General features: G+C 41.5%; 1 protein-coding gene across 3 annotated transcripts; it reads right to left on the bottom strand.

Moving 5' to 3' along the window:
- Positions 1 to 65: 65 nt before the first annotated feature.
- pum1 (pumilio RNA-binding family member 1) lies at positions 66 to 27,483 on the bottom strand. Of its 3 annotated transcripts, none has more exons than XM_037093194.1 (23): positions 27,330 to 27,483; positions 22,397 to 22,569; positions 20,500 to 20,622; positions 19,487 to 19,555; positions 18,187 to 18,289; positions 16,835 to 17,028; positions 16,393 to 16,565; positions 16,025 to 16,289; positions 15,826 to 15,919; positions 15,369 to 15,467; positions 15,110 to 15,252; positions 14,636 to 14,774; positions 14,384 to 14,518; positions 13,709 to 14,008; positions 12,801 to 13,043; positions 10,631 to 10,901; positions 6,446 to 6,575; positions 5,108 to 5,242; positions 4,254 to 4,391; positions 3,449 to 3,574; positions 3,129 to 3,250; positions 2,794 to 2,986; positions 66 to 1,824 (listed from the first exon to the last, which is right to left on the bottom strand). In XM_037093194.1, exons 2-23 carry the CDS (start codon positions 22,556 to 22,558, stop codon positions 1,693 to 1,695), a joined length of 3,489 nt encoding a protein of 1,162 aa, XP_036949089.1. In that variant the 5' UTR covers positions 22,559 to 22,569; positions 27,330 to 27,483; the 3' UTR covers positions 66 to 1,692. The 3 variants fall into 3 exon arrangements, with proteins under 3 accessions (XP_036949089.1, XP_036949087.1, XP_036949086.1); XM_037093191.1 differs by having other exon boundaries at positions 1,693 to 1,824; positions 18,187 to 18,292; XM_037093192.1 differs by lacking the exon at positions 27,330 to 27,483 and having other exon boundaries at positions 18,187 to 18,292; positions 22,397 to 22,558.
- Positions 27,484 to 27,940: the final 457 nt, after the last annotated feature.

The following is a 27,940-nucleotide window of genomic DNA, read 5'->3' as shown; positions in this document are numbered from 1 at the left end:
TGTCTGCTTTGTCCTTTCACCCTGTGTGAGCACATACAACACATAATGAAGGACACTTGAGACGGTTAAATTTTCAAAGTTTTTTTGTTCAGTTTGGTTTCAAAATAAAGATCACACAATTGTTTAGAGACAATCTACAACAGGAGTTACAAAAAATAGTTGCCCAGGCAATAAGCATACACAGGTTCTGTTAACTATACACATATGGTTACAGGTGTGCTCGTAGTAAATATACACAAGGCTGCTCCAAATGTACACCGCGCTGTGGCGGGCTGCCTCTCTCACCCAAAAGGACATAGACAGTATGATACAGCACTTACAGCACTAGAGAAATGCCAAAAAACACGAGAATCTCCTCTGTACAATCCATGGGTTTACCCCTCTGAAAACAGTCATGGGGGGTTTAAATGAGTAAAAGTTATTTCTCCCACCCGGCCAGCATACCCATACACATGACACATTTCATGGGGTAAAGCATTCCTATAAAAAGATCTTAAAAAAAAAAAAAAAAAAGAGGTCAAAATAACAAAACCTTCAACATAAACCAGAAGACACCACTAAGTCTAACATAACATGTCCAATTGGGAGTCAGTGGGAGATCGACGTCTTAAGTTAAGCAGTGACAAGATAAAGATAAAACCAAGCGTGGCGAATCTTTGTACAAGTACTACGCTGTATAGAAAGGGCTTTTCAAAACAAAAATTTGATATTACAATTTACAATATACAACAACTCATATGTCACAACCAAGGAGGTGAGAATATACACTGAAATGCACAGGTTTTTTTTTCTAAGATTTTTTTTTTTCAGAGTGAGCTTTTTTCTTTTTTTCTTCTCATACCAAAAAGGGTGGTAAAGCACTTTTACATTACAAGGGTTTACAAATGTACAATTATACAGTCAGAAGTATGTGGTCACTACTAGGATACATTATAGATACAGATTCAACATCAAAAACCAGAAAAACTACAAAGTTTTATATATATATTTATATATATATGCAAAGGTCTACACCAAGTATACACGTTATATTTATAGAAGCAAGACCAGAAAACGAATCTCCCATGCTAAATGATCTGTCTGCTGGTTAGCTGATGGCGTGTGTGTGTGTCTGTGTGTATTCGTCTATGATTCTGTGAAGTCAGACAAATTAAATACTTGTTCCATCTCATAGTGGTAAATAGCTAGGATGGGAGGAGAGGGGCAGGGGGACACTAGGATTGTGTGTGCAGCAGTAGCAAAAAGTGAAATGATTTTTGAGTTCATCAGAAAAGAGGAAACGTAAGGAAATAATTTTTGTTTTTTGAAAAAAAAAAAAAAAAAAAAGGAGGAGGGAGTGAAGCGATGAGTGGAACAGGTCTCACCTCTCTCCACTCCCTGCCCTCCCTTCCCCATTTCAGAAGGCCTGGACTCAGGTGGGGGAGGGGGAAATGAAATCAGAAAGAAAAAACAAACAAAAAAAACTAAGGCTGCCTGTAGTAGCAGGCTCCTCCCGAGAGGTTGTCAACGGTCCTCGGCGAGTAGGATTTGGAGGGGGGAAGTGGGCACAATGCCCTCTGAAAGGCCTGACAGGGACAGGAGGGTGGGGCTGGTAGACATGACAGCTTTAAGGGGGTGAGATGAAGGGTGGGGGGGAGGGGAGGATAAAGGTGGTAGACAAGATTTCAGGCTGGAGGGGAAGGGCAGTCATTTTTACATGATGCCGTTAGGGGGGCCGCAGAGAGGACCCAGGTCGACGCCATTCTTCATGTAGTACTTCTCCAGCTTGGCCAGGATGTGTTTTCCATACGTGTACTTCCTCAGGGTGGAAATGTGGGGCCGGATCTGCACGGAGACAACACACATGTTGAACATGTTCACAATGAATTGAGACATATCCTTTCTGGTGGAGTCTTTTCAAACAACCACAAGAAAAATCTTGATTGTTTTATGTCTACACCAACACCCATTTATCTAAAAATCAATGTTCACTTGCGCATGTGTCAGCTTCTGTGTTGTTGCCTAGGGAACCATTCACACCAGCGACCTGCTGAAAAGATTTATGGATGTGCAGGTGAATGAAGGATAGGGCTATAGGTTGATGGAGAGTTGTCTGTATACCCTCCAGGGATATTTAAGGTTGTCAAGTCGATGCTGAAACAATTAGTCATTCAAAACAAAATTCATCAAAAACTTTGTGATAATCAGTATTTAAAGTCATTTTTTATTTCATTTTGTGTGAAACTGCTTTTCAGTCCATTTCATCATCATTGTAATCTAAAAACAGTACATCTGTTGGTTGGAGAGTCAAAGTAAGCAATTCTTAAAATGTCCAGTGTTCGGTGCATTAAGGGGGATTCAGGGGCAGAAATGGAAAATAATATTCATAGACCACAGAAGGTTTGTTCCAATTGCCACCGAACTGCAACTCTCAATATAATACGCAACATCATTTTTACAATATCGGATGAAATATAACCTTGTATTACTTCAGTATCATTGTATATACACTTCCTGTTCCATTTTTGTTTTTACTGTAGTTTATCCTAAACAAATCTTATTTTATTTTTATTCCATTTGGCACTGAACAGCATTTTTTTTTTTTTTTTTTTTTTGGCCAGGCAGATATGCAACACTTCATGCCTCAAAGCTCCTCTCTTCTTCAGCCAGTATCACCAAGTGTGTCACTTCTGTCTGGTGAGAGATTTCCATTCATGCCAGCTTATAAATAATTCTGGTAAAAAGTACGAACCGCCCCCCATTAACCCAGTATTTTCATGGGATGCACACAACGACACTCCTCTTTCCACCTACCTTGTGCATTACGATCTTGCGCTGGGTGGGCTCGGCCACGTCGATCATCTTCTGCACCACATAGTTGGCGTACTGGTCCTTCATCATGGTGTATAAGGCACTGTGGGGGCCCTCAGTCAGGCTGCACACCTCATCTATCAGCACTGCCCGCTCCGCCCGTGATGCGTGGGTCACACACTTCTCCACCACATTACTATAGAAAGGATGGGAGTCATTAGCATGAAGACGCATGGGAAAGAAGGAAAGGAAATTCAGTAGAAATGAAAGAAAAGCATTTTCCATAGAAAAAGGGAAGATAAGACTGAGACCTTATGTGTGTTTGCTCTGGAATTTACCTGGCAAACTTGTGCTGGCTGAGTCCCAGCACATTGCCTCTAATCTCCGCCACAATCTTGCTCTTATCCTCAGCTCGGCCATGCTCCAAAACGTGCTGGATGACATAGTTGCCATACTGGTCCTAAATAAAACACCAACATTTTAACTAAAACAGGAGGATACCAGCTGGCGTTTCTGACGTCACATCAAACACGCAGCCAACTTCAAAAATCTGGACTGAGAGAGGCTTTATTCAAGCCAACACGAGGTGTCATTACCCAGAAAAACATAACTGGAGAAAAGCAAATGACAGCAGCGAGTTCTAGTGTGTGTGTGTTACCTGCACAAGCTGCTCTGTGTGTTGATGGAGCTCCTCTAGTATAGGCAGCGTCTGTTCAGGAAGGCAGTGTTCGAGAATGCGCTGGATGACTCGGCAACCGTAAGGGTGAGTGGAGAGGGCGAAGACCTGAGAGACACACATAATTGCACATCTTTACTTATTCAACATGTACGCCAAGAGCGGCTGGAGCTCACTGAGCAGAACAAAACACCAGTTTACCTTCACACAGACACTAAAGGTGCAGAAAGTCCCTTGGATTACAGTTGATCATAGGCATGCTTTCACACACCCAGCCCACACCCGCGGGGAAGGTGAGAGCAAATTCCTGACATGCTTACAGCTACACAAGCAAATCTGAGCCACCAAGTCAAAAACATGCAGTTACACAACATGCAAATGTTTGAGAGGCAAAAGATTCACGCATCAGCAAGAATCTAATGTCAGGGTGACTCTTCAAAACTGAAACCTTTAATCTGTGTTGAACAAAAGCAAATACATAAACATACAAAATGTTTCTTTTAACACCTTATGCTAATGTAACATTTAGCTGGTGGATAGAAGATGGCTGTTGCCACTGGGCTGAGGTTTCTGTTGCCATGGAAACGTACCCTGTCCCTGGGAAGGACTGAGTACGTGAGTCGATGTACTTTGGCGGTGACAATATGCTCGGTGCCTCAAGGCAGCTACAGAGTGCACACAAGTATGTGTGTGTGGATGTCAGCCAAGCACCGGCAGGCTTCAGTGATTGACTGTAGAAAGTGTGTGTGTGTGTGTGTGTGTGTCCACTCACACAGTAGGAACCCACCTGTCCCTTAAAGGCGTCTATGATGAAGTGCAGTGCGTGAGGCTGGACACATTCGATACACTTCTGCACCACGTGGTTACCGTTCTGGTCCTTCACACACTTCAACACATGGCCATCCAGCTCCCGCACCATCTCGCTCTGCAGAGAGGAGGAGGAGGAGGAGGACAGAGGTGGAGGAAGAGGGAGAATGTGAAGAGGGACATGTAATTGTTTGTGAGAAGTCAAATATTGCCTGAAAGCATTTTCCAACCTCTGCATTTTTCACAGTGGCTCACAGCCCAACAAATAACACTGGGCTTTGAACAGTTGCCCTGGAGAAATCTACTGAGGTCCATTAAGGAGAGATGGATACCTTCCCCCTCTCTCTCACAGACACAAACTTGTTTTACCTTTCCTCCAAAACCACTGAATCTAAGCAGAATGATTTCCTGTTGATATTCAGCGTTATCTCACCACCTGCAGTTCAACATTTGCATATCAACTGTGGTATCATTAGCCTCATTCATCGTTGATGATAGAGTGTCTGCAAGGAACCTGCTGCTACATGAGGCAGCTCCAACATAAAACCCATTATGTATATGAAAAATGCTGTTGCTGCGTACCTCCATCAAGCAGCATTCTGCTACATAAACAGAAATAAGCGATCCACGAGCAATGTAGATGTAGATAGTAGATGTGCTTTGAAATGAAATTAATGCTTAAAGGATTTTCTTGTTTTTGTTTTTTTTTGGTTTAAAACAGCCTAAGCAGAGTTATGATGGGACAAGTTAAATTAAGGTCATTTTAGTGCAAAGGAGCAGTCTGTTACCACTGTTTATAATTTCATACAGTGCAATGAGAACCAGTGTACTTACAATGACCTGCTGATCGGAGGGAATGAACTCCAGAGCCTTCTGAATAACCCTGCAGCCGTACATCTGCAGGGCCAGAGACAGCACATGACCTCGGATCCTCTCTGCCAGAGCCAGCTTCTGGTCCAGGCTGCCAAACTGAAACACACAAACATACATGATAAGCCTGCAAACCGTCTAACTAATTTAATGACTCAATACCATGTACATTACACAGACTCACAAGCCAGAAAGCATACTGAAATCAGACACGCAGTAAGGAAAATTTTCTGTAATGGGGCTCTATCTTAGAGTGAAACTCTCTCCAAAAAGCAACCTAGGCTTTATTTGTGAATTTATATGAATCACACCTTTATGTAAAAGCATAATTACGAAAGAGGCACTTTTGAGATTCACTGTAGTTTCCTTTCTGGGCAAGCTTGTTTTCAATGGAGACTTGGGGCACTCATACACTAGCGTCAAAATTGCCATTTTTAAATCACTAAGGAGGCTCAACACAACATGAAACTTTGCTTGTAGAATCACCAGGGTCTCTACACATGAACATGAGCATTGAGAACATTGTGTACACAGAGTTCACTAATAAGAAGGTTTTGCCCCAGCACCCAAAAACGAAACCACGATACATCTTAAAAGTGTCTTTTTCAACGTAAATATGCTTTTACATGAAGGTTTGACTCATATACATTCACAAATACAGACTAGGTTGCTTTTTGGTGAGAGTTTCACTTTTAGTTTCAAAGGTAGGAAAAATCTTCAGATTACAAAAGCAATTCCTAGACTCATGGCTGTGACATATCCTATCTCTGAACTTGTATGCCATCTTAAGGAATGCTAACGGGAACTCTAAACTTGATTCTACAATCAGCACTCATCCAGTCATGCCTTTATTCGTGTTTGGGATGTGTGCAAGACTGTCGGTATTGATGAGAAATTCTAAGATGAGAAATTCTAAGCAAACATGCTGACATCAGTGTTAGTCTATCATCAACATAAGTTTGTCCAACAGGTTATCATTAGTGTTACCCACTCCAGCAGGCTAACAGCAGCATTAAATCAGAGTGGTGCTGCTATTTTCGGCAGTTATTTGGAATATAGGACAGAGTCTATATGCCATCCTAATCAACAATTCCTAATTTGGGGACATTCTTCCATTAGGACAGTTCTTAAATATATCAAGAAGAATCCTAAATCTCACTCTAAACTGAAATAAGATTGGATATCAGACTGAGGTGGTTTCTGTAATGAGGCCCAAGGTGCAGTTGAAGAGAAACACAGACTGAAATGTTCCAATGAATTCAATGTTGGTGACTCAAATCCAGTTCTGTTGATGATACACACCTCAAAGAACTTCTGGATGACATAATTTCCAAAGACATCCACCATGAGCTGGTAGGCCGCCTGCAGTATCTCACTGAAGACAAGCTGGCGCTCTGCTGAACTGGCTCGCTCCAATTTCAACTGGATAAACCTTTAAAGAGACAGTGGATAAGCATTATATTAGCTGATATATTTTATATTGAGCTCCATACCTCTGTACTTTGTTTTGTTTTTCTTCATTTTGTTTGCAATACACTAAAGCCTCATGAGAAAGTATACAGCCTGCTCTCCTAAAACCCACTTAGTATATAAAGGGGATTTACAAAGTTTGGATGAACCTGAAGACGAAGAGAAATAAACACATCAGACAGAGACAGAGCAATAAAGTAAAACAGATGTACAAAGACAGAGGGAGAGAGGGCTGCTCCTATATCTTTAACCCGAGGGAACAGTCAGACAAAAGGAGAAGAAATTCAGAGTGGAGAACAGACAAGGAGAACAAACCAAGTACCCTGTGAGGTACAGTGATGGATGCCACGTAAAAAGCAAGAGATAAAAAGAGTGATGTTGACGAGGCTGCTGAAAGAATATGTCTGGAATCTGCAGACTGGACGTCATGTTGTATTAATAGATAATTTCAGTGGTAAAGTCTGCATCGGGTTTAACCCAGACAGAACAAGAAACCAGAACCCAAGTCAAGGTTTGCACACAAGTATTTGTGTTGATAATGGAACAGTGTATGAAATATAGCTGTCACATGTACTGCTTAGATTTCAGTTTATATTGAGAATGAACCTGAAATATGACAGTCTGGTCTGTCAGTGGAGGACACACAGAGAGAAGAATGTCCTTAGGGCTGTAACTTTGAAACATTAGAAAAAACAAGCCTGCTCTTCAGTGCTGAAGATAAGAAATAAGAGCTTTGATCCACCAGTCCACTGTGAACTTGAGCGGGATTATTTACACAGAGATTCAGGGATGTTTGAGACAAGTTAACAAATTGAGAGTGAACTCTGGTGAAATCTCAAGTCGTCAAACTGAAAAATGGTGATCCTGTATCTCACTCAGACATCAAGGATTTGTGATAACTGACAGTCTGCGCCAAATTTTGGAAATGTCAGAAATAAAAAATGGGCATTCTACCCTTTTTGGACGAGCTTCAAAAAGAGTGAAAAAATAGGAGGTGCCATTTAGCTCAGTGGGTAGAGCGGATGTCCCTTGTACAGAGGCTTTGCCCTCGCTGCAACGGATCCGGGTTTGACTCCCGGCTTAGGTACCTTTGCTGCTTGTCACTCCCCCTCAATTTCCTGTCATAATCTTCATCTGATCTATCAATAAAGCCATAAAGGCCAAAAAAAATACTTTAAAAAAAAAGTGAGAACATAGCTCTGTGACATTTCAGCTTTACCATGGAACGGAAGTTTGTAATCCTAAAACCCAGAAATCTGCTCGCATTATTGCACATCTCATCTCAAAAGTCCTGTGGTTACCAAAGCCTTGAGATATTATCCCTTTTTTCCCTACGACATGAAATATCTCAATAATTGTCCCAAAATGTAATTAAGAAGTGCTTATGTATCATAAGAACAAAGTTGTCAGGGACATTAAATCACTGAACACGAGGACTCATCTGCTCACAAGTCCTTCTTTTCAGTGAGATTGTAGTTGCAAATAATTATTTTACTTGGCAAACTTGTAGATTTGTAAATTTATAGAAAAATGTGTATAGCAGCATGTAGTAAGATGCTTAATGGTGGTGACCACTAAGCAGTGTTAATTCATGTGACAGCAGGGCAGTCTTTTATAGCCTTACATTAGCTTGTTTCTAGCGACGCTTTGAAAAAAGTGGTATCCATCTGTGAACATTCTCTTGCTGAACAAAATGTGTTACTATCATAAACTTGTGTTTGCTACAGATCTTACTTCCAGCAGATCCCTAGTTAACCAAGCATTGGTTATAGCATGTTATAATCTGATTTTCTTAACCTCTACGCACCCACCCGCCCGCCGGCGGGCGATTGCAGATAACTGACTGTTTTTTACAGTGCGCAGTGACGTATCTCGCTTCAACTTTCATCATTACGGACATACTATACGTCGTTGGAAAGGGTAGAATCTCAGCAATTCATTCATCCAGTTGATTTTGCAGAAATCATGAGCACTAAACCATAAATCATTTATATTTACCAGCATAGTAAACGTGAGATACAAGAAACGCACGGCGACTCCCTACCTTTGACGCGGCCATAAAGCCGTAATATGTGTCCGATCCTCAATTATTTATATTCCAGTTGTCCGTAAGAATCCACTGATCAAAAGCATCAAAATGGTTTTTCATAAAATTATTCCAGGTTGTGAATATCGTCCTGTAAAGTCCATTTGTTTACCGTCTACCGACTTTGTTTGTCAAATAAAATCCAGACTTCGCCGGCCGTATGTTTATTTTCTCTAGTTCCTGTATTGTGTTGTTGGGTATGCTTGTTTTCATCACTTTGCTGGCTACAAAACAAAAGTGTCCCCATCTTTTTCCGTTCAGTTTTCACCCCAGCACAGCCCGTGAAGTACATGGAGCGCTCCTTGTTTAAAGGGCCAATCGGCTTTGTCTACTGTTATTTGCCGCCTTAGTACGGGGATAGCGTTTTGGCTATCAACATGTCAATCACTCAGGCTTCTAGCCAATTATTTTACCTTTCCAACGATGGTAGGCGTGCCCAGGTCCGTTTTGTACGAGCTGAGGAATATCGCTGCGTCTGGCAGCTAGCGGGCTAACTTTGCGCAGCAGACGCACTCGCAGCGGACATTTAAATTTTAATGGACGGCAGTTTTCACAGTTTACAATGGCGAAATCCACAAAAAACACTAAATATGTCCGAGAAGAAGACCTGGAATGGATCATGGCATCATCTGATGAAACTGTAGACAGTGAGTAGGGCTCTGAGAGAGAGGAGATGTTTGCTAAGGGCCTCGACGACATCTTAGATCGGTGAGTACCGTTATCATTGATGATGTTTGATTTATTTATTTAGCCATGAGTGAAATTTGAATGAAAGTTAGTGGGAAGGGGTTCTTATGCTTACAGTGAACAGTCCAGTATACATCAGCATTTCATAAATGACGCTAAATGTTTAGGGCCCCAGGGGCTAATTAGCCTAGCTAGCCTCAACTACTCAACCAAAGCTAGGTAATCCTTGTAATTCTGTTCTATGATGTAATTCTCTTTGAGCCTCTAATTCCTTTTTATTTAGATTTTTTTTTTATCAAGCTTGTAAACAAATTGAATAGATCTTTTTCACTGACCGGACACTGGGAATATTCCCCCAATTCAATTATTCTGTTTATGTACGGTTACTTTCCTGATGTTTTTGTGTAATATGTAATATCATATATCTGTGTTTATTTATTTCCTATGTAAATAGCACCCTATTGAATTGCATTTATATATTTTTTCATTTTTCATTATATTTGGTAACATTTGTGCATTGCATGGTGTTTTGTAGGTCACAGTCTGAAGACAGTGACGTGGATTGGGAGCCTGAAAGTGAGGCAGTCAGACGCCCAACCCCCTCTCCTGCTGAAGGCGGTCATCAGAAGTGCCAACGATCCTCCTCTGCATCCACCAGTGCTACCTCCCCCCGCTGCGTACATACAGTATTAGTATATTGAAAGATAATAAAAGCCTTGTTTGAAATTCACTTCAGTATGTCATTTTTGTATAACGCTTACTATTCTGTAGTGTCTTGTCGCATGACAATATCTCAATATGGCCACCTAGAAGTGTGTGGAAACCCCTCCGACCACCCATCAAATGAATGTGTGAAAACATTATGTTTTGAATCATGGAGGAAGGCTTTATAGTCACCAAAATGCTTCAGTAATGTTTCCAGTGTCACAGAAGTGAGAAAAAGCATTTGGCACAATTTGGCCATTTGGAGACGTTTTGGAGAGGTTTGTGGACGCCAGTGACACCACAAACTAAAAACTCCATAACTCCCATAAGGTTAGGCCTAGAAAACTTATCTTAAACAGTCCGACAGGGAGCTACTTTGCGCTGGTAGACGTGAATTTGCAAGATCACATATCTCACGGGTAAGCAGGACCATCAGCCATAAAATTTTGAATTGGTTGTCAAATCAGGGTATCATGTTTCATCATGTCTTATTAGTGGTTATTTGTGCTGTATTCTAGGTTGAAGCGATATTTGCATACCTGCTCCCATGCTGGTCCTGGCTGAACTCCATGATGTGGCCAGCAATGTCTCTAAGCTGCAAGTTCGGGTAACGGTTGTTCCTGAAGTCCTCCAGCAGGCGGCTCCTGCCTGATGGCATCACGTCCGACATGCCGTAGCGTAGCCGTGATGAGGGGAACAACTGGCTGCTAGGTGAAAAGAGGGAGGAGCCTGAGCTGGCGGCACTGCGGTACTTAGCCTCCGCTCCTGGGGCTGCAGAGATGAAACGCCCGCTGCCATTGGTCAGACCTCCTGTTGGGTCAGAGACAAGAGGGAATGATCGTCAGAAATTGTACTGCTCAAGAATAGCTCCAGGATTAGGGAAAATCTCAAGGAAATACAAGGTTTGAACAAAATAAATATGTGACCAAGAATACAATAGATATGGATTTAAAAAATTGAAAGTCAAATAATTAAACGTTCGACCGTCTTTTTACAATTGTACTTTTGCACAATTTGAACAAAAGAGGTGCTTTGCTTCAGTATTTCCACATTCTGGTACTTAGATACCTTAACTTCACTTGAGTCAATTAATAACGTTAGCTACTAATAACTTTGCAAATTCAGATTATTCAGTGCTGATTGGCTATTACTTGTGACATCTGATAATGATATTGATACTGAGCCCACAAAAGTGGTGACCACCAACAGAATAAGGATGCTGCACTACAGATAAAGTACTGCATTTTTCTTTTATAGTCATTTTATCTGCAATCAGACACAAAAATCTCTGATACTGATAAATTTAAAAAAAGATAACCCAATAATGGGTCTAGCCCTAATTTATTTCTATTTTTTTTAATTTATGACACAGCAACCCTAAATTTTGGACACAAAAATTAAAATATGATATCAGAGCTTTGCAGCACAGAAGCATGGCACTGGATGGCAGCATTGCCTAAAAAGATTAAGGCAGCTTACACCAAGAAAAAGTTACCATGTAAACAGAAAATATTACAAGTAGTCCATAGGAAAATCACTAACTCTGATTCAGTCCTAACGTAAACTTTATTCAACCTCATTTGACTGATGTGTAACTGTTAATAATTAGCTACACATTTAAAATGAAATGTTATCAAATTACAAGCAACGCATGTATTCTCAGGCAACATCTAAACCTGGTAGCAAAAAATACTTTAGCTATGTTTGTGCTGGAGAACTTTAAAACCTAAAGATAACTAGAGATAACAAGATCTGAATTGTTGGCCAGTCTTGGAATCTGAGATCAGCTTTACATTGCTCTCATTGCACCAAACACAGTTGGTATACAGCTAGGAATGAAGACAACAAAACATGAACAGTTCAGTTAAACCTCACAGAATGGTCCGGACTGTACTGTATAACAGCATGGTAGCAAACATTCCAATTAGTGTCGAAGCCATGACATCCTCTGTGCAGTTTCTTCCCTTCAAAGGCTGCCATTTCCTGCATTCCTTATCTGTATAATATGACACCTCTGAAGTGCTGAAAACTGCAAACACTTGATAATCCATCACAGTTATTACAAAGCCTCAACTTTGCTCTGTCACCTTATTTGATTGTTGTGTCATCACACTTTTGAGTGTTTTTGGTACACCTCACCTTGCCAACTGCCAATCATGGGAAGCACACAGGAAGCATGAAAAGTCTCAGCCAGTAATCAATCCGTCAAAACAAGCTGCATTATAAATCTGCCATCACATTTTTGTCTTGTAGTTACGAAAATCTAAGCTGGAGCAGCAGCTGATTTGAGCCAAGTAGTACACGTACATAGCAGAACTATTTTAAAAACTACAAATGGTAGGTGTACCTGCATACATGTTACATTCCAAAAATAAACATAGATAAGTGAGCAATACAATTCTTCACTATGTAACTATCCTGCTGTGGTTGACACTAAATGTCCCGTTTAATCCTTGTATTCACAAACACCATCTCATGTAAATATCTAGATAGGTCTGTGTGTGAAGCTTCAGTAAAGAGTTTTTGTTTACATTCAACAAATCGGTGCTGTTAATAATAGCCATCTATAGTCTTCTTCACTGGTATATTCAGATTTGGCAAGTGAGCATTAGCACCATTTCCAGAGAGTCACAAAAAAGCTATTTAAGTGTCAAAACAACACACTCGATGAAACTGGTAATCTAAAGCTTTTGAATCAAACACACGTACCAAGATTAAGGTTGGACGAGGAGCTGTGATTGGACAAAGAAGGTGGGGGTGTGAGGGAATGGGAGGGGCCCTGGTTGGGGAGAGGCATGCCCACAGGACCCGGGGAAGGACTGAAGCCCAAGGTGCCGTTATAGAACCCTCCGTGACCGATCGGGGTGAGGCTAGAGGGCGTGCGTTTGTAGAGCTCGTTGTTGCCAGTCAGGGAGTCCCGCCTAGAGCCGCTGCCACCACTCGAATTGGCCACTAGGTGGAGACAGACATAAATTTGATCATCAATTTGATCATCAGTGTTAATTAAGAAACAGGGTAAATACAGCTTTGTAAGGGTCACACACTTTGTGAACACCTTCAAGGCACCTCAATGAAACATTTCCAGACTCTGAAAAGCCTTCAACCACCAAAGGCTAAACTGTCATGATAACTGCATTCTCTAACTATCCATCCATCTATACACACAGACACACTATGTAGTCGATTTGTTGATTTTATTAGCTGTTCATATCAACTTGTACTGTTTATTTTCATCAGGAGTATTTATTTCATGTTAATTTTGATGCCTGGAAACAAACAAATATGACACTGAGATTACTTCAGATGTTAAAAGACTGCACATTTTAGATGTTTCCCTGCCCAAACACAACTGATTTAAATGAATGAGTCATTATCAAGCTTCAGCCGAGTTTTAGAATCAGGTTTGCTGGAGCAGGAAAACATCTAAAACATGCAGGGCAGGCAGCCCCTCAAGGCCAGGACTGAAACACCAGATTATGTTGAAAGTCCAGCATTTTTCAAGGATTGTATTTGAATTCCAATATTCTTTGCCTTGACATCACCAAATTAAACATTTTCCAAACTTTAAACGCATTATATGAAGCCCACAAAACAATGTAGTAATGGTGTACTCCTACCTGCTGTTCCAAATCCACCAAGTGTGGCCCCCAGCGTGGCCCCTAGGGAGGAGGAGGTGGGCTGGCTGAAGCCCAAGGAAGCAGAACCTGGTCCGGGCTGACCGGAGCCTTGTGAGAAAAGAGAGGAACTCTGGGAGGAGGAGCTGAGGGAGGAGGAACCATAAAAGGAGCTCCCTCCCAGTGCGCCACCAGGGCCACCCTGCTGCTGAGGCTGTTGGGACGTCATGGCACGAAATGGACCGTTGGCCCCACCGCCCAGACCACCGTTGGCACCACCGGCGGAGGCTGCTGCTGCTGCAACTGGAGGATGAGAAACAAGAACAATTCACAGGTTTAATCTGAGTAAACAGCCATAAAAAGCCATACTGAATTAATTCAACTGAAAGAAATAGACACAAAGCTTCGTGGGGAAGCATTTTTTTTCACTAACCATTCTTTACATCATACTGACACCAGTTTAAAATTTGCATAAACAACACTTCCTGGGACATCCTGGGAACAAAAACATTGACGGTACAGCCTCATAATCGCTTAATTAAACGTTCTGGATGAATGGGACATTCAGAAGATGTTGTTGAAGACCACAACATGCAATCTTTTGTTTTGTGTGCGACATCCTTCATTATTCTGTCTGTTCAGTCTTTGAAAAAGTCTGTGAGTGCATTGCCATCTTACCTGCTTGTGCTGCGGAAGGAGATATGATGACAGAGGCAGGGGCCATTAGGCGGACAGGGCCACTCCTGGCTCCAGTGTTGACCACCAGGGCTCCTGTCTGATCATAGTAGGCTGCAGGGGCGAGTACTGGATAGCCTGAGAAGCACAGACAAATATTCAACATTTTTGAACAACATCTTTGTGAAAGTGCTGTCATCAGAAATGTGACTAGGTTTGTTGAGATTTCTGCTGGTGAATGAGTTTCATACACACCAGGGACTCCTGCTGCTAACCCCTGTCCGAAGGCAAGGGCAGAGTTGACTGCTGCTGCTGCAACCAGCTGGTCATTCTGCTGACCCTGCTGACCTTGGCTGGGGGTCAAAGGTCGCTGGTTGCCCCCAGCACGCATCACCTTCACAAAGAAAGAAGAACAAGACGCATTTTTTATCTGTCACTGTCAGAGAAACAAATGATTGCATGTAATAAATAGCCAGGAGAGCACATTAATTAAGGTAGCATTAGCATATGATCAAATCTCAAGTAAATAATCAGCACGTAAACTGAACATTTCCCACTGATTGTTTTACATTCTACAAAGGGCTCCAATCAGTTTGCTGCTCAGAGATCCAAGTAGAGCAGCAGTAAGACTGAAGGCACGTTCAGCTGGCACCTAAGTAGTGCTCTGACAGAAACATCTTGAGCCAGTGCCCATCAGCATGCTAGATTTTTGGCAAGCTGCCGACTGACCTGCTGTTGATTCTGCTGGCCCTGGTTTGCCGCCTGCTGATTGGCCGAGTTGTTGGCTGCAGCCGCTTGCTGCTGGAAGAGGTTGGCTGGGTAGACCCCCCAGGGGGTCACACCGTAGTACTGGGGAGGCATCACTGCCGGTCCTTGACACAAATAATCATACAAAATACAGGTGAGATGGGGCAAATGTGTGTGTCTACGTGTCTCTTCACTGGAGAAAATTAACATGAAGAAGCTCTGGGTTCAAATCAAAACACACCAAGTGTAGCTGCTGCTGCTAGTCCAGCTGCATAGGGGTCTGTCCCTGGTGGAGCGGCACTGATGATGTAAGGATTGGGCACAAAAGCTGGGGCCAGACCTGGGGAACACATGGAGGGAAAAGGTGAACACCCGGGCCTGAAGGTTTTACATAACACATAGAACCAATTCACTCTACAGTAAAGCTTTAGCACACAGATAATAATCAATAAAACAGAGCACTCTAGAGCTATTGAACCATGACCACAATGAAAGACTCTTTATGTTGTTTTTATGCAAACCTGAAAAACGTTAACCGGAATTAATTAGTAAACTGAACAACATGGTATTTGGTACTTTTGTAGTCTTTTGTCTTGGAAATTTCAGCAACCTTTTAGTCACTGGAATGATCAACAAACATATGACATAATCACAGGCCTGATGTGACAGTTTAAGTCTTAGTCTTAAACCGATCTTACCGATGTGAGGCTGCTGTGCTGCTGCCAAGGCGTACTGCTGTTGCTGGGCTGCTGTTAACTGCTGCACTGCTAGGGCGTTGTTTCTCTGAAACAGCTGCAAACAGCATGACAGGTGAATTCAATTTCAATGCTATTTCAGCTGCATCTCAGAGAGCTAGTGACGAATGTTCATATATGACTCGCTGCAGGTTGCCATTACCTGCTGCTGGTTGGTGTAATCAAATAAGCCCACAGTGGGCGCGGAGTCCATCTGCATCTGGGAGTTGTAGTCAAACTGAAGCGGTTCCATCACAGACTCCATGGGGTCCATGGTGACACCACCTTGTTCCACACCAGAGAAGTCCTCAGGAGGTTTGGGGCCACCACCACCTCCCAGGGGTGTCAGGCCCTCGGCCCCTACACCCCCGGGACCACCAAGCAGGTCACCCTCAGGGCCAGGGGCTGGCATGTTGCCTTGGGGACGACTGCAGAGGTGAGACAGCAGGAGCAGTTCAGTTTATATCCGAAAGGCTGTTTGTAAAGTAAGAAGCATTTCAAGTTGCAAGCCCATGTCGTGTTGAGTCCTACCCAAACTCCTTTACGTCGACATCGAGGCCGTTCTGCACGGGCAGCCCGTTGGGGTTGATGACATCACCGATCACATCAGCTTCACCTTCCGTCAACTCTTTCAATTTTTCTCCCTCAAAAGATGCCTTCGGTTTCTCCCTCTTCTCCTCCTCCACCTCTCCATCCCTCTGCCCCTGTATGATGGAGAGAGACGAGAAATGACTGATGGTGTGAGAAAATCCTGAAATATAGGTGCTGATAACTTGCCAGTGAGAGCTACAAAGTAGGGAAGACAGACTAACATGGACAAGGTGAAAGACATGTCGTCATTTGACAATCTTTGGCTGACGGAGGACAAAAAAAGAAAGGCATTGATGCTGAAGGGAATGAAAGCTATCAAAGAGGATATGAGACTCAATAACACTGATGAACAGAGAGAGAGAGAGCAAACGTCAGGACTTACATAGGGTCCTTTTCGGAGGCAGGAATCCAGTTTGTCGGCAGGCGAGGAGGAAAGGACATACTCCACCATGCTAACTCCCAGCCCTCCACTCTCAGATCGCGGGGACATCACTGAGCCCACCCCAACTTCACCGCCGCCATGGAAGCCCTGCCCTGGCCGGCGGGACACCATGATTGGCTGAGACACTGAGTGATCTGACATGAGAGGAACAGGGACTGTTAAATAATGATTACACATTTGTTCCTTAAGCACTTCGGACATGATCCAACACATAAGCACCATTAACAGATAATATTGTTATAATATACATCAGCTGCAGCAGTGTTGCAAATTGTATCATCCCAACATTTCAGGCTTTTTTATTTATTTATTTTTTCTGAGATGGACTGACTGATCAGAATAGCAGGAGCACAACTACTTTGTATACACGTGCTTTAAATATATCTACCTATATCTTGTAGTGACGTAAATACTAGGTGTTGGACCCATTAAGGGATGATTCCATTTAACACCAAAAGGACCAGTTTCTACACTTAGTATACTGAATGTCTTTTCCAAAAAAAGGACCTAGACAATTTATAGTAATCCATTAATGGAATATAACTGTGCAATTTAAATGCCAATCCTTTCTTTAAAATCTCTGATCACTTTGTAGTTGTCTCCAAGGTTTGTACATTTTTAAAAACACAACATTCAAGGATTTTCAAGCATTTTCAACTAAACCAACAATTTCAAAATCCTAAGTCTTTATTTTTTTCATCCACATTTGTAACAGTTTAGATCTGATGATAAAGTTTATAGATTTTTGCAGAATTAAAGCACTGCATATTTTCACTTTGTATATTTTACCAGCTGTTCATATGAAGTGATTGTGTTTTGAAGATGGTTATTTGATGCTGAGTTCAGGTTAGTCTGGTGTGGTGTGAGTCAATCGTTTTGGCACATTAGATGCATGATTATGTTGTACCATCCTGAAAGCAAAAGTCAAAGAAATATGCTGTCTAATTTCAAGTTACAACTACCAAAAGCATAGTCAGTACAAATGTATGCATCGCCGTCTCCACAAATCTAAATTGATGAGTGGTGTACCAGACTGATTGTGAAATGAAGGAATATTTCTTCTACAGAAATAACTGCATTGTGTTGATAAGATTCACCAGGAATCTCAAATCTCATCATATACATAAGGGTGAGTTCACTTTGACATCAGCTTTTGATTCTGACAGGAATATAAATATACATTTTCTAACACCAGACATTGTTTGTACTAGTAGTTTGTGGATGTGCTTGAAAAAAAAAAGCTCCTGTCGGTCACCTTATTACACACATCTAAAAAACAGACTGATTTATACCTGAGGCACCCCATGCACTGTCCCTCCACTGGTCCAGAAAGATCCCTTTTGGTCCATCCTTTCCAGAGTCGTCTGTCTCCCAGAACTTCTTACCAGTTAGCAGCTGCTGCAAAGACAACAGAGAGGAGACAGGGGAAAGGACAAGGTTAAACATGGTAATATGTAATATAGCACACAGAAGAATGAGAAAAATAAAATGAGTATCTTAAGTAAATAGTGTGTATAACTAACCAGGTGAGCAGAAAGATCCTTAAATCTAATGAATTATTGAAAGTATTTTTGGCTTTTTGTGTGTGTGATGTGATATTTCTAGTAATACATGCATGTTTTGGAAGTACTTTGCCCAATGACTGCACCCCAGACAAACCAGTACAGGCCACTCTAGCTAGATGAGTGGAGCAAAAACAAAATAACACAACCACACAATTGAAGCCAGTGTCTGAAAGCAACCATACCACAATTACACTTGTTAATGTTACTTTAAAAAATGTCAGTCATTTTGAATAATAGTTCTAAATGTTTGGACTTACTCTGAGCAGCTCATTGTGTTTCATATCACATCTCTATTAAAATTTCTTCACTTTCTAGTAGTCTATTACAGTCTTCTCTCGCTATAAAAAGACCTTGTCCTTGTCAGTGTCTTCTGGCAACAGGAAACAACTCCTGCTTACACATGGACTTAACATCAGTTTGAACTGATTGGCCTGTGACAAGTTAATACGTCATTATAGATGTATTACAGACGATGGCAGCCAAACAAAATTCATTCAAACAAATGTACATCAGCACCATATTCAGCGAGCCAAAACTAATTGCGGGCACAAGTCCAACATTAATAGAATTACGGAGTATAGACCCTTCAATATACAGCCAGTCAAACTGACTCAAATTAAAAAGCGTCTCTGCTCAGTCTCTTCTCAACTTTCAGAGCTTTTCATTTGGGAGGAACAATGCCAACACAAGTCCACACTACTTTTGGCACAAAGGCCTTTCACTGAGACACTGATCCATTTATTTTCCCTGGATTTCCTGTTATTCAAGTTTGAGCAATCCATCATGTGTGGTGCAAAATACAGGGCAGCCATTTTCATGTCAAGTGTTGACATGTTGTTGATGTCGCATCCAACCTCGCCAAATCCAGTGAGTTAAATCCAGAGTTTAAGTATAAAAAATGTTTCCACATGCTGCAATTAACCACAGCTCAAATGCTCCAATGTCAGAAGTTGCTTAGTTAGCTAAAGGATCACATAATTCACCACCATAAAATAAGTCACCCTGGTCCCCCACCCTGACGTCTCACCTCTCCCATGGCGCGTCCCTCCAGAGCCAGCGCCTGAAAGTCATGGTTCAGCTCGTCCATGGACCGCACCTGAAGACAAAGAGCACAGTGAGACATGGAGGAATGAAGTAACATCTCTTATACTTTACCAGCGTATAAACATAAACTAAACTTGAATTACTCATGTTAATAAGTAATTACCATCATCATTGTTTTTCCTCAATCATTACAGAAGGCCAAACTAAAATGAAATGTTTATGACTATAATCACTTATCAACCAAGATCTCAACTGATGATCCGGAGTATGTTATTTCAGCTGGTAAGCACAACAAGGTAAAACATGGATATTTGAACGGAGTCTGGTTTAAAAACTAGGGAGGCTGAGTGAACCATTGACAACTTAATGCTACTTTCTCATTAGCTTAGCATTCTAGAGTACATCATGGCTAATTTCTCTTCAATGAAAAAGCTGGTAAATGTCGACAGTCAGCCATACAGATGTATAACTTTAAAATTAACTTCACCTGTCTGTTGGACACTATGTCTTTACTATAACTATGGTGGGCGTAAAGAAGCAAAATTTGCTCCAGAGGTGAAGGGTTCATCTATACCTATACCTTTATTAATAGCATAATAGTGGGTGACATTTTGTGGTGGTGACCCTGAATCTTTCTTGCCTAAAATTTACTGTGTATTATAAAGAAATATAAATGACTTAATGGTCTGCTTTCCATCTTTAAATGGCCAGTAATGTGTACAGCATGACTTTATGGTTACACAAGAATCAATTTAAAGTTTACAAATGTTTCTTTACACTTGCTCACTGAGTACAAGCAAACAGCAGTACGTGACATAATATAATAACAGCATCAGTGGTGCAATAGCACGTTATCAATTGTGAAACACCAACACGTCTCTCTCACACACACACACACACACACACACACACACACACACACACACACACACACACACACACACACACACACACACACACACACACACACACACACACACACACACACACACACACCTGGCTGTCATGGATGTTGTCTCCAGTGGGCCAGCGATGTTTGCCGGGCTGTTCACCATGCTGCCGCTGGAAGAAATAGTCTACCATTGCATCATCCTGGGAACGTCCAGCACCCGCCACACCCTAGAGACACACACGCAGACATGCGTATTATCCTGGAATTGCTAACAACAGTAACAAGCAGAGTGCTTCTGAGCAACAACAGAAGATGTCTCGCTAAAGCACGGAAGTTTTCACTAATGTTTGAGAGGGTTGATATTAAAAGATAAATGACAAACTTGGGCATGACTGCATTCAAATTACATGTGGAACATACAAAATCGATCAATATAATATAACTGCCAGCCAAATACATGTATTGTGTACTGTAGAATCATCAAGGGTGAAAAAACTGATCAAAACCAATCCAAAAACTACAATACACCAATTTAAAATGATGTCATGTTTTAAACAAAATGACTCCAAAGTTTGTGTGCTGCTACAAGAAAGTCAATTCTTTCTTTCTTTCTTAGCAGAGAACCTGGGATGGATGCTAGTTTCAAAGAGATGAATTAAAATAATGAATCTCCTGGGAAATTTAACCTGACCACATGTTCAGGAGAATTTTTCATATGATCTTGAAAATTCATCAGAGTATGTTAGTTTGAGGTATTTAAGGCCATGTCCTTTACCAACGTCTAGATAGGAGGATGCATTTCAGTTCACTGACAAAGCCTATGTTGACTTCCTCTCTTACTCATTTGAGGGCAAGAAAAATTCCCCACAAGACACAATCATCAAAGAATCAGTCACCATGTACTGGAAAGAGCTGGGCTTGGTCATTTGCTGTACACGCAAAGCATGCAACAGGACAAGTAAGCAAGGAGTCCTTTAATCAGACTGAATTGTTACTTATCAAATGTACTGGACTGTTGTTTCCAGGATTATCATTTAAAATGCTAACTTCTTTATGAAAAGGGAACATTTTAGGACACATTGCCATCTGCCTGTCAGCAACTATAAAAGACTAACAGCTGTCCTTCACAACATCTAAAATCACCACTACTGGCCAGGAGAATAAAGACACAGCCCCGACTATTAGGTGTTGCTCCAGCCTAACAAGACCTGTAAGTTACTGCAATTTTCATTTACTCATCTACATGTCCTTTTTCCAGTGATATTCATAAATATTAACAGATTCCATCTGATTTATGTCTCTTAGTAAGTTTCATCACAATTTATTTGTAAACCACGATGCTGCCAAGACAAGCTTTTAAGACATATGGGAGGCTCTTCCAGCAAAATCTGATGATTAGCATTTCCTCTATCGATTATATGCTCGCTACACAACAACAAACAACCTGCTGAAGTTGTTGGCAGGCATCTTCTATTGTTGTGATATGCAGAACATGACTAAACTTGCACATGGAACACTCTCTACCATCTGAGCTACTGGGGAGCCACATACAGCTTTTTGAGAGTATAATTCAAGCAATGTTCAGGCACATTCAAAAATTCCAGAATCTCAATGCCTTTATCATTACACCAAAAGTGTTACAAATGCAGTTGGGAAAAAGAAAATTATAGAAGTCATTTACACCCACAGCAATCAATGTATATTTCAACAAACTGTTCATATTGACTTTGAGTGGTCCATTTCCAATATCACTTAAGGTTTACTTGAGTGGCTGGATCAATGGAATATTAGACTGTGCTAAAAATCAAGCATTTTCAAGGAATAAATTCCAAAGTTAGCATTTTTCTAACCTTTTTTTTTTTTAAATGTCCAAAGTTTTAAGACTTTGTACGAACCCCCTCTGCAGCCACATATTAGCGGAGAGATGTTGCTTATTGACAGATGTTTGTCCATCAATGAATGAACAAACTATGCAAAAAGTGTAAAGGTGGTGTGTTTTACCTGCTGGCTGGGGGGTGTGGCCTGAGGGGTCTGCCCAGTTGGAGGGGCATGTCCTCCGCTGCTCAGCACCACGGGCATGCTGGGAGATGTAGTTCTATGGTGGGGGCTGAATGAATCCTGCCAGAGCACTGCTTTCCTCTTCAACACACACACACTGCTCATTCCACCACAGCCTGTCCAGAGAGAGATACATCAGTCATATGCAAACAGTGGCATACCTGCTCAATACATTAAACAAACTAAATGTTTAATAAGCTGTGACAAGTCTAAACACAAAATTTACTCATTCAGGATGGAGACCATATGCTCAGATGTCAGTTAATTAGGCTCACCTAATTAAAACTAATGTAGTCTGCAATAAATCTGCCGCATGTATAGAGAGGCCATATGTACAGTAGCTTGACAAGACAAATCATTTTTGTTTATAATGTTTGAAGAATTACACATATGATGTATGTTAATTTCCAATAATTATTCAACTTGTGAAGGTTACCGTTTGTCATAAAACTAATGAAATACAGGACTGTGGTAATATCAAGTAGAAAAACTACACATAACAAAAGCTTGTAGAGCCTGTCCTGCATATTAGCTAGCTCACAAAACCACCTCCTCTGCTCTCACATAACTTCAGCTAACAATATAGCCAGATTTTTTTCACACCTTTTCCCGTGCCACAGTGATCGCCATGTTGGCAACATATATTGAGCGAGATGATGTAGTACACCAAGCCGTTTTACATGAAACCAAATGATACCTGCCTAACTTCATGGCAGGCTGCAACTTTCTTGACTTGCAAAACTATCTTTTAAATAGACAAACATATGTGTAATTTGTGGCACAATTCAAATAGGATCAAAAATTTCTTTGTCTCTTGATTAACTGTAGACATGTGTCAAAAATAAGGTCCAATGTGGCACACCAGACGGGTTGAGACTTTGCCTCTTTATATAAATGAGAACAGACAAAATACTAGCAGCAGCAAAGTGCATTAAACAAAGTGACCACAGAGTTAACTCAAGATCGCTCTTAGATCAAGATCATGAACACTGTAATCTTTGAGGATTTATTGCAGGGCTGTGGTATTATTGACTGCATGAGTTTTGCATATGTTTAGATGTACAAACATTTATATCACAATAACAAGCACTGAAACCTTTTTTTTTTTTGTTTAAATCCTTGTGCCAGTGAGCTGGCTTATACTGCACACGTTAATGTGCACAAGCAATAATTAAGGTTTAACAACTCCACCTCATAAAATAAAATAAAGGTAGTGAGAGCAGATAAATTATGGGTCAAACAAATAATTCATTGACGTGTTTTCCTATTCTGAGTGGTTTATAAATAAAGTTCACAGTCAGTGTTGCTCTTCAACATTATCAGTCCGACATGAATGAAAAAGTTAGCGCTGTGTATTCTCATGCAAATATAACCAATAAGTCATCTCAGAATAGAAATGGCCTCCCACATTTGAAAACTTCAGGCCACACAAGCGACACAAAAAAAAAAATCTCTCAACAATGTTGTATCTTGAACTGGTTTTAACGTCAAACTTCACTCAGTTCCCAGTTGATTTGTTACATGGAGCTAAAACCTATTGCAACACCTCAAAAACCCCAAAATAGGTTGACAAATTCAAAAGCATTAGGGAGGTAGACCTAATAAAAGATGCTGCCTCTCAGCTGGTAAAACTACCATAGTAGTTGTAGAGTGTATCAAAATCAGGTTTATTACATAGTATGTTTGCACATACGAGGAATTTGCCTTGGAGTTTGGCGCATAACAAAAAATGTAGAGAGTACAAAAAATTGCTGTACAGTTTTTAGAAGGAAAGAGTGCAGAAATGTTCACCACAGCAATACACTACAGCAGTGATTCCTTTGATTGAACATGGTCTGTCAAAATAACTGATGTAATTTCTATTTTGAATGTAGAATTGCATCACTCAGCTACACAGGACTAATAAAATTGATTTTTTTGTAAATATCAAACTAATTAGTGTTATCTTTCAAAAGAACCAAAATTGCATATGATTGTAAATTGCAGGCATTAAAGGGAATGCACTTTCGTTAATTCAACAGGTCTAACATTCTTTGAGTCATTAAAGCTACTTAATTGCTCATAATCAAAACATGAGAGATGGAATCAACAGTTACAGATACAAACCAGAGAATCGCTGTACTAGCCAGACTGGCCTGGCCGTCTGCAGTCACATGATATACTGTTAACTTTACTGCAGAATTAACGGTAATATTATTTTATATTATATCATTTTTGGTTGAACAAACCCTTAAATGATCCTTTCACAAAATATTATGTCACGGCAGATACAAGACTTGATGCAACCTTAAAAAAATCAGGGTTGTTTTTCATTCTTCCATCTGGAATGGCACTCAGTAGAGTGTATACCTCTGTCAAGGTCCAACAGTCTCCCTTATCAGCATCAAATTGTACTCTTGCAGAAACCAGCCACCTAAATACACCATTTTTGTCTTAAGGTCCATGCATTACTCCCTAAAAAATTAATGAAAACTACCATCTATTGGCACCTATGTGTCAATTAAAATATTCCTGGATCTGTCACTTTATCCAGATCCAAACCAAAAGCTATCAGGGTCTATTCTATGATGGGACCCTGCGCACCTCCATCCATGTGGCCCACCATATCTTGAATACAGTAAACCACAGCAGCCCTAGACACCTAAACATGATTTTGATGGGGTTATTAAAAAAAAAAAAAACCTGTGATGCAAAAGTGATTGTTCTCACTAACTGTGAATTATATTGTATCTGTAAAATCTACCAAAATAATCATACTATAACTTTACCATATTGTGCAGTCCAACTTGACTTCCTGTGTGACTGGAATCAAACTTAAAAGTTCAAGGGCACAGAGATTAAAGTTACCCAGACTGAAATCTCACAATATAACTTCCAATTTAAGCACCTACATGACTGAGACACTTATCAAAGTGATCTGCATATCCGTCACAAAGTATTTCCCCTTCTCTGGCCCAGCGTGGTCTATGAAAACCTGTACAAGCATGACTTTAGCTAAGATGCACATCACTGCTACTGTTACAGCGTATATGTCACACCAACACAAGAGTACATACTCAAGTGGCCAGTTAATTTGGTACACCCAGCCAAGACAAATGCAGTCCCGCAATAAATCTTAACTTCACGAAAGTTTTTATGTTTAGTTTTGTTGGATTTCTATTACATCAACTTTAAGGGCATTTTGGAGGCCGTTGATCTGCATTAAACTCGGAGGTGTCTCTAATATTTTGTCAAACCCAATTATATCAGCGAGGGTAAACCGAATATTAGCAACAATACAGTTCAAGAGCATCACAGGCTACCCACTCCGAGATGTCCATGAAGTTGAATCTCTCTAAAACGAGATTAACTGTTCCTGACTATAATAGCCTCCTTTACTTTAAGCTATGTATACTGTGTAAATGGGAACATTTTAAAATTACATTAGTGAGCTTGCACAAGAGAGGAATTGGACTTTATTTGCCAAGAAATGGAGACAAACTAGTGGTGCTAATTTTGCTACAGTCAGATGGGGGCCCTGTCATCTACCCGAGGTTAAGGTTGGTGGGCAGATCCTCCTTGTGTGAGCAATGATGAACCCAAGGAATATGCTTTGTGCATGGACCAATCCGTGTGGTGGTCGTGGTCAACATTGGGCACAACAAGCTCTGTGGTTTTTTTCCAGCAGTCAGAGGGTGGTAATTTGTATTTTACAACCTGCCTTTACCCAACGAGCTCTAATCTGTGTTAAAATTACCAGTTTCACATTAGTGTCCCTACAGGACATGAGGAAATTACAAGCAGTTCTTTTTACACTGAGCTATATACAGTAATTAACTCTGCCATAGTCTGACACCAGGAGCCTTCAAATGCATGCTGCTTTCTCTCAAGTCTGCTGAAACCACCGTGCAACACGCCTCCTCCATAAAGACAAAAAACACGAGCTGACCGGCTCAACCATCCCAAAAGATAAAAACAAACCAGCCTGCCAAGTGATCATTCACATGTGTGCTCATGTGTTTGTTTTCCTGCTCCACTCTTCATTCAGCTACTGTTAGCTCTTTATTCCTGTGCTACAGCTCGAAATGAGGTAGAGAAACACCCGGAAATCCACAACACTGTGGCCATTCCCCAAAGCGAAGCGCACACGGCATGTTATGCTACAAGTTTAACTTGTAGCACACGGAAACAGGAACTGGCTTCCATAACCCAACTGGGTTAATGATTATTCAATACCGGGGATCAATCCACCGCATACCGGGTACAGACAGGGGTGTGACAATACTAGCAGGCAACCTGCAGCTAGCATGAGATAACGTTAGGTGTCTCAACACAGACCAAACATTTCTCTCCTGCCAGACATGACACATCAAAACGAAGGGGAATATGTGGACGCTTCGTGAAAAGGGTCGTCGCGAGGTACCGGGGAGTTTCATCTTCATGCATCCGTGTCCCCTCACGCCAGTCTCGGATCTGTTATGGAGGGTTCACTGCCCATGTCTCCCAACAATAACACGGCCTCCCGACACAAGCACAGCCCGGGCGAACCGGTGGCCAAAGACGGGCTCCACACAATGTTTTTAACAGCGGCAGCCTCCCCCTAACATCGCCATTTTCTTATATATCAACACCTGGGGGGTCTCTACCTGTCCGCCGACCTTGCAACCCCACAGGTCCCCGTGACGCGGATGCTAACAAAGGCCTGAGAGCTGTCTGGAGCGGAAGACCGACACAACGGGAGGAAGGAGGCAAGCGGCAGAAAGGGAGGCAGCCGCTTCAGCCTCACGAAATACTCCTCTTTCGCCGCTCTCACTGCCACCATAGCGACAATACCCGCACCGACGCGTGACTAAGCAATGCCCCGTGCTACCGCGACCGGAGAGGAGGTGATACTCACCGGCGGAGAGGGTGGATGGTCGCGGATTTCTGCCCCAGTTTCTCTCTGACACCCCAGGCTTTCACTCCGACAACATGGCGGCTCGACGGAGGAGCAGGCGAGAGCGCTGCATGACGGGAAGGGATGAGAGAGAGCGTGCGGTTCATTGCGCCAACCGGGAGGGGAGGGAGGGCCGAGGCGGACCGGTCTCTTTGTTATGTGTGTGTAGTCTATTTGTATTGTAGGCTGTATTTATAATGGATTTTGCTTTGACTTCATTCACATTATTTGTTAATGGTGTATAAAAATAACCTTTCCCAAAATATATTCGCTATACGGCCGTTTGTGTCGCTGGGACAGACGCCACTAAATAAAAACCACACAAGATTTATGAAGGAGACAATGGAAATATCACAACAAAACCGCACTTATATTAAATCATATGACATTAGTGGTATTTACGGTAGAAAGCACTGTAAAATGTGCTGTTATGGTGTTCTATTATGTGGGGATATTACGTGATCTGTACACAATGTTCCGGGGGTCTCTACGGTAACGGGGTGCTTGGCATCCCTTGCACCGTGCTGCGCAGCACGGTCAGAGTGTGTGTCCGCGGGACGCTCCGTTACACC

The sequence above is a fragment of the Acanthopagrus latus genome, chromosome 3 (genome assembly GCF_904848185.1).
Source record: "Acanthopagrus latus isolate v.2019 chromosome 3, fAcaLat1.1, whole genome shotgun sequence".
NCBI classification, from domain to species: domain Eukaryota; kingdom Metazoa; phylum Chordata; class Actinopteri; order Spariformes; family Sparidae; genus Acanthopagrus; species Acanthopagrus latus.
The sequence above is the reverse complement of the archived record's forward strand: the minus strand, read 5'-3'. Positions and strand labels throughout refer to the sequence as shown.